We start from the raw sequence: 13,307 nt of genomic DNA on the forward strand, positions 1-13,307 counted from the left end.
AACAACTTTGACTCCCTGCCTTAAGCGCGAAAGAAGAAAAAACTTGGTCCAAGATAAAAAGGCTTTGACCTTACAGGGAAGAAAAATCAAAGGAGTGACTTGAATAAAGATTAAGCAGCATTTTGAATTTCAGCCAAATTGGGCAAGATTTGGAAAGGACAAGCATTTACACATCTGGCATCTTTGCTATTCGAAACCAAGAATGGTTTTAAATTTTGACCAATTTTTAGGCTTTGATGCATGCAAAGATCTGTTAAGCACTTAGACTTGCCTCCAAAACAAAAACCAAAGACTATAGTGACTTCAGTTCTGTTCATACAGATGTGTCAAACCTACACAAAATCTGACCGCTAAGCAGGTCAGAAACCCCACAGTAGGAACAACCTACACTATGTCTCATCTATGAACCCTGACTAGAGCCAGGCAATCTTGCATGATTATTCCGACTTAACGCTGTGCAGACTGAGCTGAATGAAGTAAAACTAGTATATGAGTGATTATGTGTCCATGGAAGATGAATATGTTACTGCAAAGATGGAGGGGGGATGTCCCAGGGTACAGATGACCCCATCCAAGGCCTGGGGGTGGGCTAACCAGGTCCTAGATCATTATATGGGTCTAGAGTCTATACAGTATTTTAAGTTCTGCACACAATTTGACCGACACTTTAATTAATTCAGATCTCAAGATTAAATTTTATTGATGAAGAGTAAATTTATTTGTTTGCCAATGATTTGAACTGATGATTTAATGCCTATTTTACTTTTACTTTTATTTACTTTTCTCACAGGACTTTTTGGATTTTTCTCTCCTTGTTTTGTTTTAATGTAAAGGGGAGAATATAACTGTCACAGTAGAATTAAGTTGTTCTCAATTTTTTTTCTGGCATACCCCAATTCAGAAGCCGAAAAAAGGTGCTCCACACCTAACATTTTTTTAACAACTCATTAAATCTAATCTAATCAAAAAGGATCCAAATGGAATTTTAGCAATTTTAGCGGCACAATTTCAAAAAAATTGTCACCCTGTCTATAATTCTTAATGTTTGGCCTGTAATAACATTTTTGCATTGCAATAATGTAATCTATCATATGAGAATAAGTGTTTTATCTGCATGGTCTTTTTTTTATCCATATGACCTACCTTCTTAGTTTCAATCTCTTGTGATTCTGTGAAAGCAACTGCACATTTTCTATTTACTGTTAAACACAGAATGATGTCAGAATATGTCCTGAAAGATTTTTTATGCTATCCCTGTGTCATGGTGTTTATGTAGCCCAGTTATATTTATATGCCTCAAAAACTTAGTAGATGAGTGTCAAAGCAGTTTATCTTCTGTTCTATGTAATGTCCATCTTTATAAATCATAAAGCAAATGCTAAACACTTTTTCACACACATGGTTCTCATGAGGTATAGATTGAGGGGGATTGGTATAATAATTTGTAAACAATTAACACAGAGAACAAAGCAATAACGAATATTCACTTGGTTATCTTAAGTAAAGCAAAACTGGATCAATAGTAGGCTATTTTTCACAGCAAACACTTGTAATGGACAGCATGCAGTTATGGAGAGCAGTCACATAAGATTCATAGTGTTCCACCAGCGTGTTTACCTGACTTGTCAGACGGACAGCACAGCCCGCTTTTGTGCACCAAACCGACCGGGGGAGCTGCACCCACAATGCATCATCGCTGCAAGCACGGCACTGCCATGTTTGTACTCTGTTCGTGAATGGAAATCATTGTCGCATAGAAGCTGTTTCCTTGCCAGTTTCTCACGTTTTAGATCGCCATAATGTTAAAATACTGACGATTAAATGCACTCATCAGTTTTGTAGTCTTAGCCGGACGCGCTTTGCACCATGTCAACCAACGCTCAGGGTGAGTAAAGTCTGTGGCTTTTGTCGACAATGCTAACTTAGCTAAAATGGCTAGCTACTGGTAACAGCGCTGTGAAATATGGTTACATTTAGGGTAGGCCACACCGTGGAGCTCGGTTACGGTTAGCTAAACTAGCTTTACCTTGAATAAACAATCAGTGGCCACTAATGGTGGGCACGCGTGGGTGTAAACAGAAATATGATCAAGCTAGCGGTAGTGCAGGCAGCAAGGCCTAGGCTGTTAACGAGATTTAGCTTGGCGTGATTGCCGACATTTATGAGAATTAATGTGAGTTGAATGATATTAGCCACAAGCTAAGCGAGTAAATGCAGGGCCAAGTTATGGGCTTACGAAAGCTGTTGATTTGACGGTCCAGATTTTAGGTTTTAGGCTATCATCTGCGTTTAGAATTGTAATCAATTTAGTTACCTAGCTAGCATGCACTTGATTGGTGTAAAAAGGTCAAGGGAACCCTCGACTGCGAAACTATCGCGATATTTATATTGTTGTTACCGCATTGTGCACTGAGTTTTATTGTATTTTATTAGGTTACAGTCGCGTGGTAAAAATCTGAGTAAGCTAGGGGACTGAAAGCATTTTGGTATGGTTAGAAAAAGATGATGGTTTTGGTTGAAATTATCACTCTCGCGAGATCTCTCGCTGGTCTGGGGTTCCCTTCTTGTCGAGAGACTTAAAGCGAACTGGTGTAAAATATTTCATACTATTATAAATGGTCAAGGGTAACGTTGCCTTAAGTTCTTACTGAAATGTTTAAGTTGCAAGCACGATCTTTAGAAGTAAAATAACAGCTCAATAACGTCAGACGTTTGGGCTCAAATGCAAGCTAATGTTAGCTAACCCTGATAGGAGCTAACCTATGCTTGATTTCGCAATTGTTGAGAAGGAACAAGCAGTTAATTTGGCCGCTTTAGCTTGCCTATTTTTTAGTTATACGCTGCTGGTTTTTATTTTGGAGCCTTGTCGCCAGGGTTGGATTAGACTGAAGACTGCACTGACTATAAATTCACCAAAGTATGACGCAGTTTTATGTGGTGTTTTTAATTCCACATCTGCTTTGCCGTTTCTGATTAGCCTGTGTCTATTCAGGTGAATTGAGGTGGTGCTATACCAGACCTGTGAACACTTAAAAGTAGTACCACTGAGATAGTTATAAACTCACTGAAGCTGGATCCTAAAGCTTGGACCTGTTCTCCAGATGGGACACACTCACAGTAACAAAATCTAATGTCTAGTGCATTTGGATAGTCCTCATCAAACAGTACAGTTAAATATTTCACAGTTGAACAGAAAGTTGTCCTATAATGATATGTGAGAATGACTGTGAAACCCAACAATATTTATTGTTGCATTTCACTACAACTCAATTAAGCATGATTGTTAAACTTCAAACCTGACAGCTAAGCAAATAGTCAGGTTATATGTCCATACACTTAATATTTTTCAGTATCGCACTGTAATTAACAACATTCACGCTGCTTCGAAGAAAGATGTTCAGATAAAATGCAGTGACTTTTCTCTTGATTAATGTACTACAAGGAATTTTAACTATGTATATATTTATATGTAACAGTCTCAATTTATTTACCAATATCTCAATATGACCTACATAGGGAAACATAAAACACGAACATAAGAAGCTTGGCTTCCTTAATGCATGCGACCCGGTTGGATTCTCCTTGAAATCAGATGAAGTAACTTAAAGAATGCAGACGTGGAGAACTTTAGTGTTTATGTTTTTTACAGGCAGTGATGCCTTAACCAGTTAAACAGAAGATTAGATACGTTTATTTTTGCTTTTATTTTTGAGTACAAAATCAACATTATACAGAAGTTCGTTGTAGCAGCTTTAAGTTAATTTGGTAAGTGAGCCAGTTACAGGTTATCAACTAAATGCAAAAACTCAGTAAATATGGCATGGTCATGTAATATTTGTTAAACGAAGTGTGGCATACTGAGGGCTGGCTTTTCTAATTCATGCAACAGAAGGCTGTTTCCAAGTTATTTTTTTTTAATGGGGCAGCTTTGTCAGTCTGTTATGTCAGAGTAGGTCTTGAGAGACTTCAGAGAGCTGCAAGTGCACAGACTAAAATCTTAAGGGACCCTCACGTCATAAGAAATTTGTCCCAGACTCACCGCGAGGTAGGGTGCAGAAAGGCAAAGCACAGCACTACAACACTATGTCATGCCTCCTGGTATACAAACAACTAAGCTAACTTAAGCATTGGATTTGGCTAAATTTATAAACTATATGATTCACATAGAGTCACCAATCTGACTGTTCTCATTTTGCCATGCGTTACATTTACCAGCGAGATCATAGTCTGTGTTTAGTGTTATGTTATACATTTTGGGGAACCCTGAAACACTTTTCTTCACACGTGTGTCGCTGTGTGTGCATTTTTCCTTCATTGTGATGTTGTATAAACATTAAAATGATCACTCTTGATCAGGTTTCAGGAACCTGTTATTGTGCATTTTGGCTTGCTGGAACACTGTGATAGATTAAGCTTTGGACATTCTTCTGGCAAAAACCCACACCCTAACGCCTCCACTGTGGGTGTGCGAACACACTGTCCACAACATTGTCCTTGCCTTTGTGCAGTTTGCATGCTGTTATCCACTTGGTTCTGTGTTCTTCTGGTGTTTATAATTTTTGCTGGATGTTTTTGAAGGTAGCAGACAAAGAAGTGATTGGTTTGAGTTCAGTGGACTTCATTAACGGGGAGCTGTACACGGACGCTAATTGCCATCACAGTATGCACCTTGGGATGGGAATTGATAAGATTTTATTGATACCAGTGGCATTTTCGATTCTGCTTATCGGTCCAATTGTTAATCAATTCGCTTGTTGATTCCTGATCAATTTTAGTGGAGCTGTAGCAACGTAGATGTAGCAACAGCCTATCTGTCATCATCCTAAATGGATGAAATGTGAGAATTTTTGTACAGTATTTGTTTTCATTTAGGTTTTCTTAGTCATTCTGTTAAGCCAGCCTGCATGGTGCTTATGTTATTATAACAATATATTTACCCTCAGTAATGGATGTGTTGCTTGGTTGGGAGGCCATGGCAATACATGGCATTTGTGCCGTTTAAGCCACAGAAGTGTAGAAATATGTTTAAGCATATTGCTGGTGTTTCCACCTTTATTTATCATTTTACAGACTAGATTCAGGATGTTTATCTATCACTGTTTTGCAGTGTACAAGTTTCAGAAAAAAAGCCAGCATTGATAAAAGGAATCAGTGATAAGCAATCAATTCTCTTCGGATGGATTGGACAATTTGGGACTAGTTCTCAGTGGTAGGGTTGGGTGATGTCGACCAAATTGACATGTGATGATGTCTACAGCGAAAGATAATTTCTCCCCACCACGTGTCTGTAATTTAGTTGTGTTTAAGAAATAACCAAAAAACCAACAGCTTCTTTTTATTTTCTCTCCCATATGTCAAAAATGGAATGTAGGCAATAATTTGATGGCAACTCTGAGGGGACATTCTACCTCAAATACAGAAGGCTTTAAATCGCAATGTTACGACAGTAGAGGGCTCAGTGGTCGATGACTGTCAAGCATCAGCCCAACCCCACTCATGGCTCTGGCTCTTGATTCCCATCCGTACATGTTTGATCCACATTAAATCCACAGTTGTGTTGCTGTGCAGTCATGCCCTCATTTGTGGAGTACAGTGTGAGAAGGCGACAGACCTTTGTAGTTGAGGTAACACTGGTGGTTTTCGTACTATGACAAATCAAACTGTTTGCTATGAAAAAGGCTTATGCCCTCATCCGAAGAGCCCCAGGAACTAAGTTGAGGAATTAAATCACAAAGCCAGTGCCTCAGCAGTCAGCTTTGTTGAAATAAAAGGGTGCAAAGTTCTTATTGTTGAACCCATCCTGGATGCAAATGTTTTCAGTCTGTTATTGTTTCCAATATTGTGTCATATTATTTGAAATACTTTTTAGAGAATCATTGCTCTGTTATTCCCTCCCTTTTTCCGAGATGGTGTGGCATTGATGAAATTAAGAGTTGTACTTTGCCTGATCTGTTATTTCTCTCAATATTTATGCTCCCTTTGGTAGAGTCGGTGTGACAAATTTTGTGTAGTGGCAAGATTGGGAAAACCTGTTAAAATTGAGTGCACTGGGCACATGAGGGTGACGGTTTGTTGTCAGTCTGTATCAGCTGATGATCAGCAGCAGGAGGTGTTGCAAGTGCTTTGATAACAAATTTTGGTTGAAGGATAGATTGATAACTAAAAATAGATAAGTATCTTCTAGGACAAAGTTGGAAAAACTTTAATCTATTCAACTGTAATGTAGAACATGGCAAACTTTAGTTTCATGTTTAGATAGAACTTACATGTGTTAAATAGTACAATACCTACCTGTTATATAGTATAATACCTTTCAAACAGACCAGTCTCTACTGTGTACCCTGCTGTTGGTACACAAGGCATTTGTGTACTTGCTAAGTTGTTGATTCGTATTGTCACAAGCGGTATATGGAGATTGTGTACATCTCAAAAGTGTGCAGACCAGGAGGACAGACTGGTGTCAACCTATGAGAATGGGGCATATTATTAGCATAGTAGATTGCTCTGATGGGAGCAAATCTGTAAGCAAAACTTCCTTTCTGTTGCAGATTTTGACTTTGATGAATATGACAAACCCGGTGCTGAGCGGTCACGCAGGAGGAGAGGTGAAGATGACGATCTCGAGAGGTAAACCATCTCCATCTCATGTCTCTAAGAGTGCTATAGTGTGTAATTCACAACCTGCCAGGGTAGTCAAAATCAAGACGGGTCGAATGCAGCATAAAGGGCTTGTCTTCCTTTAGACAAAACATCACTGTCCTGTGAAAACCATGTGTCTGCAAAACACCAATTTTTCATGAGCTCAGTTCTTTTTTTCTCAGCTTTGAGACAATTCATTTTTCCTATAATACATTGGGTTGAATTATATATTTATGTTAAGAAGTAATTTTCTCATTCATAAAGGAGTACTTAATCCTTCAGTTTAACTTCCTCTTTCAGTTATTCTGTATCCATAACAACTGTTAGTACATGATTTACATACCTAAGGTCACACAAATATGGTTGTAGCAAAATATACCCAGTTAAGCAATTCACCCCCAGGCTTAAGCGGTGTGATAGTCAGATTTAGGATTATTGACAGGCAAGATGTATCAGCTGCAGTGATTAGGCCAGTCAATTAATTGATTAGTTGTCAACTATTAAATTAACTGCCCACTATTTTGATAATAGATTGCTTTGAATCAGTTTTTAAGAAAGGATGTCCAAAATTCTCAGTATCACAAAAGGAAGCATTGAATCATATGTAAATTGACATAAGACTTTGTACGATCATTTGACTCAGCTAACCTGTTACTGGTTTTCTTTTCTCCTCAAAAGCGATTTGGAAGAGGATTTGTTGGGCGAGGACTGGCTGTCAGGTAAAAAGGTAAGATCCAAATCCCACTCAGTTTCATTGCTTTGTTTACATTGATTTTACACCAAAAACACTCAGTATGGGTTCTCTGCTTACAAGCAGGAAGCGGAAAATAACATCCAAAACATTGGGTGTTCGTGTCGGGAGAAGATTTAGAAAATAGAAGTGAACAGTTGAGTTGTAGCAGGTGGCTCCTCCGCAGGGGGAGGTGTTGATGTGAACCAGGAGGAAGTACAGTGGACAAAAAAGAACTGTGTTGACCTGCCCAGATTGCCTTCACCACATGGGAATAGAGCATCCTTTGGGGTTGGAGGTGGTCCCCTGCCCCCACACCACACACACAGACAAACAACACCTTAATGCTCCTTTATTTTTGTTTCAGAATCCCTCAGAAGCGTCAGATGAAGAGCTGAATGATGACCTTCTACAAAGTGATGATGAAGATTTAAATATAAGGTACACATAACTTAATAAGTACCATGTTTTAAAATTTTTAAGGAATGAAGTTGACAAAAAACCCTCCAAATTCTGCATTTTTTACCATCATATGCTGTTTCTCTTTCATTTAAAGTCCTATGGTTTTGTTTGTTTTCAGCGGTCAGGATGTGAGCCTCAATGCCACATACAGCTTGAGCGCATCCTATGACCAGCAGGACAACTCGCAGGAAGCAGACTACACAGATGACGTTGTGAACCTGGGCGCAGAGGGCTATGAAGAAGGGGATGCAGAGGAGGGGTACCAGCAAGAGGGGGAAGAGGAGTACACAGAGGAATACAGCCAGGACGACAACGCAGAGATGAATGAAGACCAAATGGATTACTCTGGAGAGCAAGCCGAGGCCGACGACGGCTACCAGGATGAAGTGCTAGACATCCAAATCAATGAACCAATAGATAGTGAATTTCCAGTGAGTTCTCACCTTTGCTTACTCACATGTAAAAGCCCGAACACACACACACGTCCTCCCACTCCCTTTTCTGTCTCACTCTATTGTATCCAGGAGATAATGTCAGTTTTCTTGTCTCTGTAAGGGGACAGTCAGGATTGAAAATCTATTCAGGAGAAGGAGATGTTGGTCTGCTTTTTTTGGGGCAGGGGGAGGATTAGATTCATTATCACTTGCTGCCAGTTAATTTCTCCATCTTTGCTGACAAAGTTTGTGTTGACAGCTTGTTTGGCATGAGGTAATGCTCCGCTGTCGCCTCCAAATCCCCGTGCCATTGTGACCTTGGGGCCTGTATCTTTGGGGGAGTAAGAAGCCGCTTTGTGTCGGGGAGATGTGCTGCCAATCGGCGGAGGTTAATGTGGGGGGCTTTTATCTCGGGCTTTAGACTGGATCTGATAAAGTCTCATGCAGGTGAAAAGATTATTGACCTTCCTGAGGACACCCCATACAGTTTTCTAATGATTGATGCGAGTTTCCCTTTTATTCGTTTCCCTTCCCTCTTAGCCAGGACTAAGAGGATCAAAGATAAGACCAGATCCATGTGCAAATGTCTGTTATGGTCCATTTACTAAGGTGTGATGGTGTTTGGCACCTGACAGAGATATATTAGCTCTACCTCCTTTCTCCAAACAAAGATAAGATGTTGACCTTCTTAGTACCGAGGATGGCGGCACAAGTGCATGCCCATTTTGGATTTTGGGGAACTGTGTGCAGCTGTGGATGTGTATTTGTATTATGTGTAATAACTGTTTACAAGGTCAATAAACTGCCTGGCCTTGACATTTTGCTCGCCATGGTATTCATCGAGTACTATGTGGAACAGTTTAAAGGATTAAGCTGTTGTGTTCCCTTGGGGCAGCCTGTCCATCCGTCTGGTTTGCTGAGAGTGTTTTTTTTTTCTTTTCTGCATTAATATGTGCTGCTGTTTGGCAGGTTAATGGAGCGCAACACCAAACACCATGGTGTGACCTACAGTCTGACCTTATTTAGCGATGAGTTTTTGTTAGAGAGTGTTATGCAGATAGGATGTTACCATACCGGTAGTAGAAGCTTGCTGGTTTGGTGTATTTGGGATCATATGAAGTGATTGCATCACGAGTCAAGCTGAATTTTTTTCATATGGAGTAGTAAAAACTGATTTGTCATCTTGCAGAATGTTTACGTCTGCATGATGTTTTTAGCACGGAGTTGTGAACTTACAGCACGGCCAATAACGGAGTGATTTGCGAGGAGTCAGTCAATGATATTTTCACCATCACTGAACTGAGGAGGAGTGTTTTTATCTGTGCCTGCATTTCTGTATATCATGTCAAACATTTACATCTCATTGAATTTCAAATGCTGTCAGGAATAGTAATGAAGCCTGGCTCCCACTGTTATGGTAATTTTGGTTGGGGGGGGGGGGGGTTACATGGTGTCTCCCCAAAATCCTCTCCATGACATTTTAATGTTTTTCTTTTATGCTCTGTATTATTTTTCTTTCTTTTTTAATTAAAAAAAATAACATTTTCTGTCTAAATTACAAATATTAACTCTAAGCCCACTTGTATATATTGTAGGTATTTAAATGAGATAAAAGTCTACATTCATGTCCATGTACATCCATATTTCATAAAATTTGTTCTTGGATGTCAGTTAATCTAATCCATCTATCTCTTACACTTATTTTCTGTAAATCGTGGCATCATTGCCTAAATGGATGTTTTTATTTTCAACAGAGATACTAAGAGAGAGCCATTAATGATCCTTATCGAAGCGTTGTTACCTCTTTAGCTAATCAATATGTGTTATCCATGTGATCTTTAAAGGACGATGATGAATACCGAACCTCCTATGATGATCAGCATGTGGATGAACATGGAGTCCAACAGGAGGAGGAGGCCCCCGAGGAGGAGCAGCAGGAGGAGGTAGGGGGAGAAGAGCAGCAGGAAGAGGAGGAGGAAGACACAGCCGACGGCTCTCAGGTCTTTGACACAGAGGAGGTATGTTAAGACCCTCCATACAACACCTTACAATTTTTCTTGCTGTGGTCTGATTTGTTTTTCAAATCTACTTTTGAAACCCAGTATAGAGAATGCAGATACATAATAATTGATTAATGTTTTATTCTTCATCATAGCTCTGTGTATGACCAGAGCAGTTTGATGTTATATGGTGCATTTGAAGCAGCGTAGTTTCATTTAAGAGTTAATTTTACCTTAGGTTTCAAAGACCAATTTTGTTAGACTTTTGTTTGTTTGTTTGCTTTTTTGTTTTTGTTTTCCCAGAAAATTCATGCATAAGTTTTGAAAATTACTATTCAGTCCTAAATGTTGAGAGCTATAACAATTATTCTCAAGTTGAAGTGCTATTTCTGGATTAATCAGTTAATTCTTTTGTCTATAAAATCCCCCAAAAGTCTGTCACAATGTCTTAAAATGCAAGACATTGTCTTCAGATGTCTTGTTTTTTCTGACTCATAGTTCAAACCACGAACATATTCAGTTTGACTCACAAAGACTAAGAAATCCAGTGAGTATTCGCATATTACAAGCTGGAACCAGAAAACTTGAGGAATTTTTGCTTTAAAAATGAATTGAACTGCATTTTATTGTCAAAATTGCTTTCAACTAATGGATTAATCAGCCAGGAGACCTAATTTACAGTCGCCTTTTTGACATGAAATAGTAGCGTAAACACCGGTGTTACCAATGATAGTAATTAAGGTTCTTTTCGATTCACTCACTGGAAAGGCCCTGGCATGAGACCTTAATTACTATCAGTGGAAATACCTGTGTTTTCCCCACTATGTCATAACAGTACAGGGCAGGAAATTTGATTACGTTAAACACAAGCAAGTTAAGTTCATTACCACCGGCCTGAATTTCCGCACAGTTGTATATTGTAAAAATATTTAAGGGTATGTGTTAGAACGTTTGTTTTTAAACCTCTGAAAATGTCCTCAGGTTGAAAATGAAACTGCGCCTGATGAAGACACAAAGGAAGAATCCGATGAGGAGGATGAAGACGATGAGGAGTCCGGTCGGAGACGGTTCAGATCTGAGAGAAAGGAAGGCCCTGTTGTGCGGTTGGCTGATGCAGGAAGAAAAAACAGGGAAATCCCTGAAACACTAGGTATAAATTATTCCTGCTCGGTTTCATTTGTCCTTCATTCAGTAACAGCCACCATCTCTTCTCTATACTGTAATAGGTTAATATTACTAAGGTCTTGAAACTATTTTATCGCAGGTTCATGACCATTGCTGATTTCCATTTGAAGTAGTAACCTGTAGGGTTGGGACCATGCACGTATCTCCTGATGCGATAGTATCACAATAATTGGGTACTGATTTACATTTGGGACCTAAACTGGCTTTTTGAAAGTTTCTAAGACCAGCAGGGCTCTCATCTAGTCTAACTCAGATCAACTAAAATAATTTCTTATTGTCATAATATCATCCTTGCAGCCATAAGCAAGATGCTTATAAATGTGTTTCCTTTGTATCAATCAACAATGATATGTTGACATACCAGTTCAGATGGTTTAATGTACAAATGCTCTGTTTTCCTGTTCCACCTGTCATTAGAATTGTCTGAGAAAGCCAAACAAGACCTGATGGAGTTCGAGGAACAAGAACGGCAAAAGAGACAAAACCGTTATGGAGGGCGAGGCAGAGGAGGAGGACGAGGAGGCCGAGGAAGAGGAGGCTTCCAAGGCTTTGGGTTGATGGATTTTAGAGGAGGGAACAGAGGAAGAATGCATGACCAGAGGCCCCCCCTGATGGGAAACATGGGCATGCAGGTGAGCCACTGTACAGTCATCCACCTAAACAATTTTAAATAGAGTTCTGAAGCACTCCTCTTGAAGAGTAGCTAAAGGGAGCGTAAGGGCTTCGCTGGATAAGATGATTTGAAATGGCTTGACTTTTTACCTTCTTGTATTCGTCACAGTTACATGTGTTTTGTTCGCTGCTGCTCTCTTTACTATCCAAGACCTCCACATCTATGGTTGTTTATGCATGAAAAAAGTCACTCTGCTCCCCCGTATCAGTGTTGATATATGGATTATAGCAAATCAGTTGGCAGTAGTCCATTTAGACAGTATTATACAGAATTAAATTTGTTCTTTGCCTAGGATTTAGTTTCTTGTGGGCTTTTATTATTAGATATCACTTCAAGCATTTAATCCTATGATTTACATGGCTCATCAGTTCGTACAACACCTTTTAAAAAGGAAAAAGTCACTTTGAACATGTAACGTAAATCAAAAGAACTGGTGGTGATGATCTTCAGTAGCACAATGGAAGGTGAAAGGATTTTGGAACTGGACTAGTCTGCACAATAATCACTTGATTATTATGGTGTCAAAAGATTCTGGGTTTTTGCTATTCATAATCACAATTCTTTGTCCCTTGGTGACCCCTGTAGCGTTTGTCAGGATGACATGAAGGAACTAGCCAGTTAGCTAACTTGCAACACTCCAGTTTCTTCTTTAACTCTTAATATCCTTCCTCCAGTGGTTCCAGCTAGCTGTTCATTCCCTATTCAGATCATAAATAGCAGGAAGGATCTGGGCTAAATAAAGTATAGGACAATAACTCCAATATTTGGGTGAAGACGAGCTTTAAAAAATGGGACAAGTATGTTTTCAGAATTCATGTATAAACTATAAAACCGAGAACCACAACAATAATACAGGAGTGTAAATGACTATCAGCTCAGAAACATTCTACCTACCTCATATCAGTCTCTGGCTGCAGGAACAGTTGTAGTGATAAATATTGTTAAGGATAAATGTATATTTTTTTCATACTAATACACTTTCATGGATGTTCTTTAAGTGTACCGGTGACTTGTTGGTTTGCCTTATTGTTTTGAACTGACAATATGCAGTATGTATTCACCCAACAAAGTATGTCTGTATTTTCACATGTTAAGTTTTATTGCAAAATTGGCCTTAAATTTAAGTCAACTGTGGCATTAGAAAGTCTTGAACTTTTACATTAAACTTGCTGATACATGCAGAC

General features: G+C 39.2%; 1 protein-coding gene across 1 annotated transcript in view; it reads left to right on the plus strand.

Moving 5' to 3' along the window:
* Window positions 1–1,642: 1,642 nt before the first annotated feature.
* The window catches only part of rbm33a (RNA binding motif protein 33a), a 28,719-nt gene continuing 17,054 nt past the window's right edge, over window positions 1,643–13,307 (plus strand). The window contains 8 exon segments of the mRNA XM_084746855.1: window positions 1,643–1,885; window positions 6,549–6,627; window positions 7,318–7,366; window positions 7,737–7,810; window positions 7,950–8,262; window positions 10,110–10,283; window positions 11,247–11,415; window positions 11,868–12,082. Of these exon segments, the coding sequence (XP_084602981.1) occupies window positions 1,867–1,885; window positions 6,549–6,627; window positions 7,318–7,366; window positions 7,737–7,810; window positions 7,950–8,262; window positions 10,110–10,283; window positions 11,247–11,415; window positions 11,868–12,082 (1,092 nt within the window). The 5' untranslated portion in view covers window positions 1,643–1,866.

The sequence above is a fragment of the Lutjanus erythropterus genome, chromosome 21 (genome assembly GCF_056507025.1).
Source record: "Lutjanus erythropterus isolate fLutEry1 chromosome 21, fLutEry1.hap2, whole genome shotgun sequence".
Taxonomy (NCBI): Eukaryota; Metazoa; Chordata; class Actinopteri; order Lutjaniformes; family Lutjanidae; genus Lutjanus; species Lutjanus erythropterus.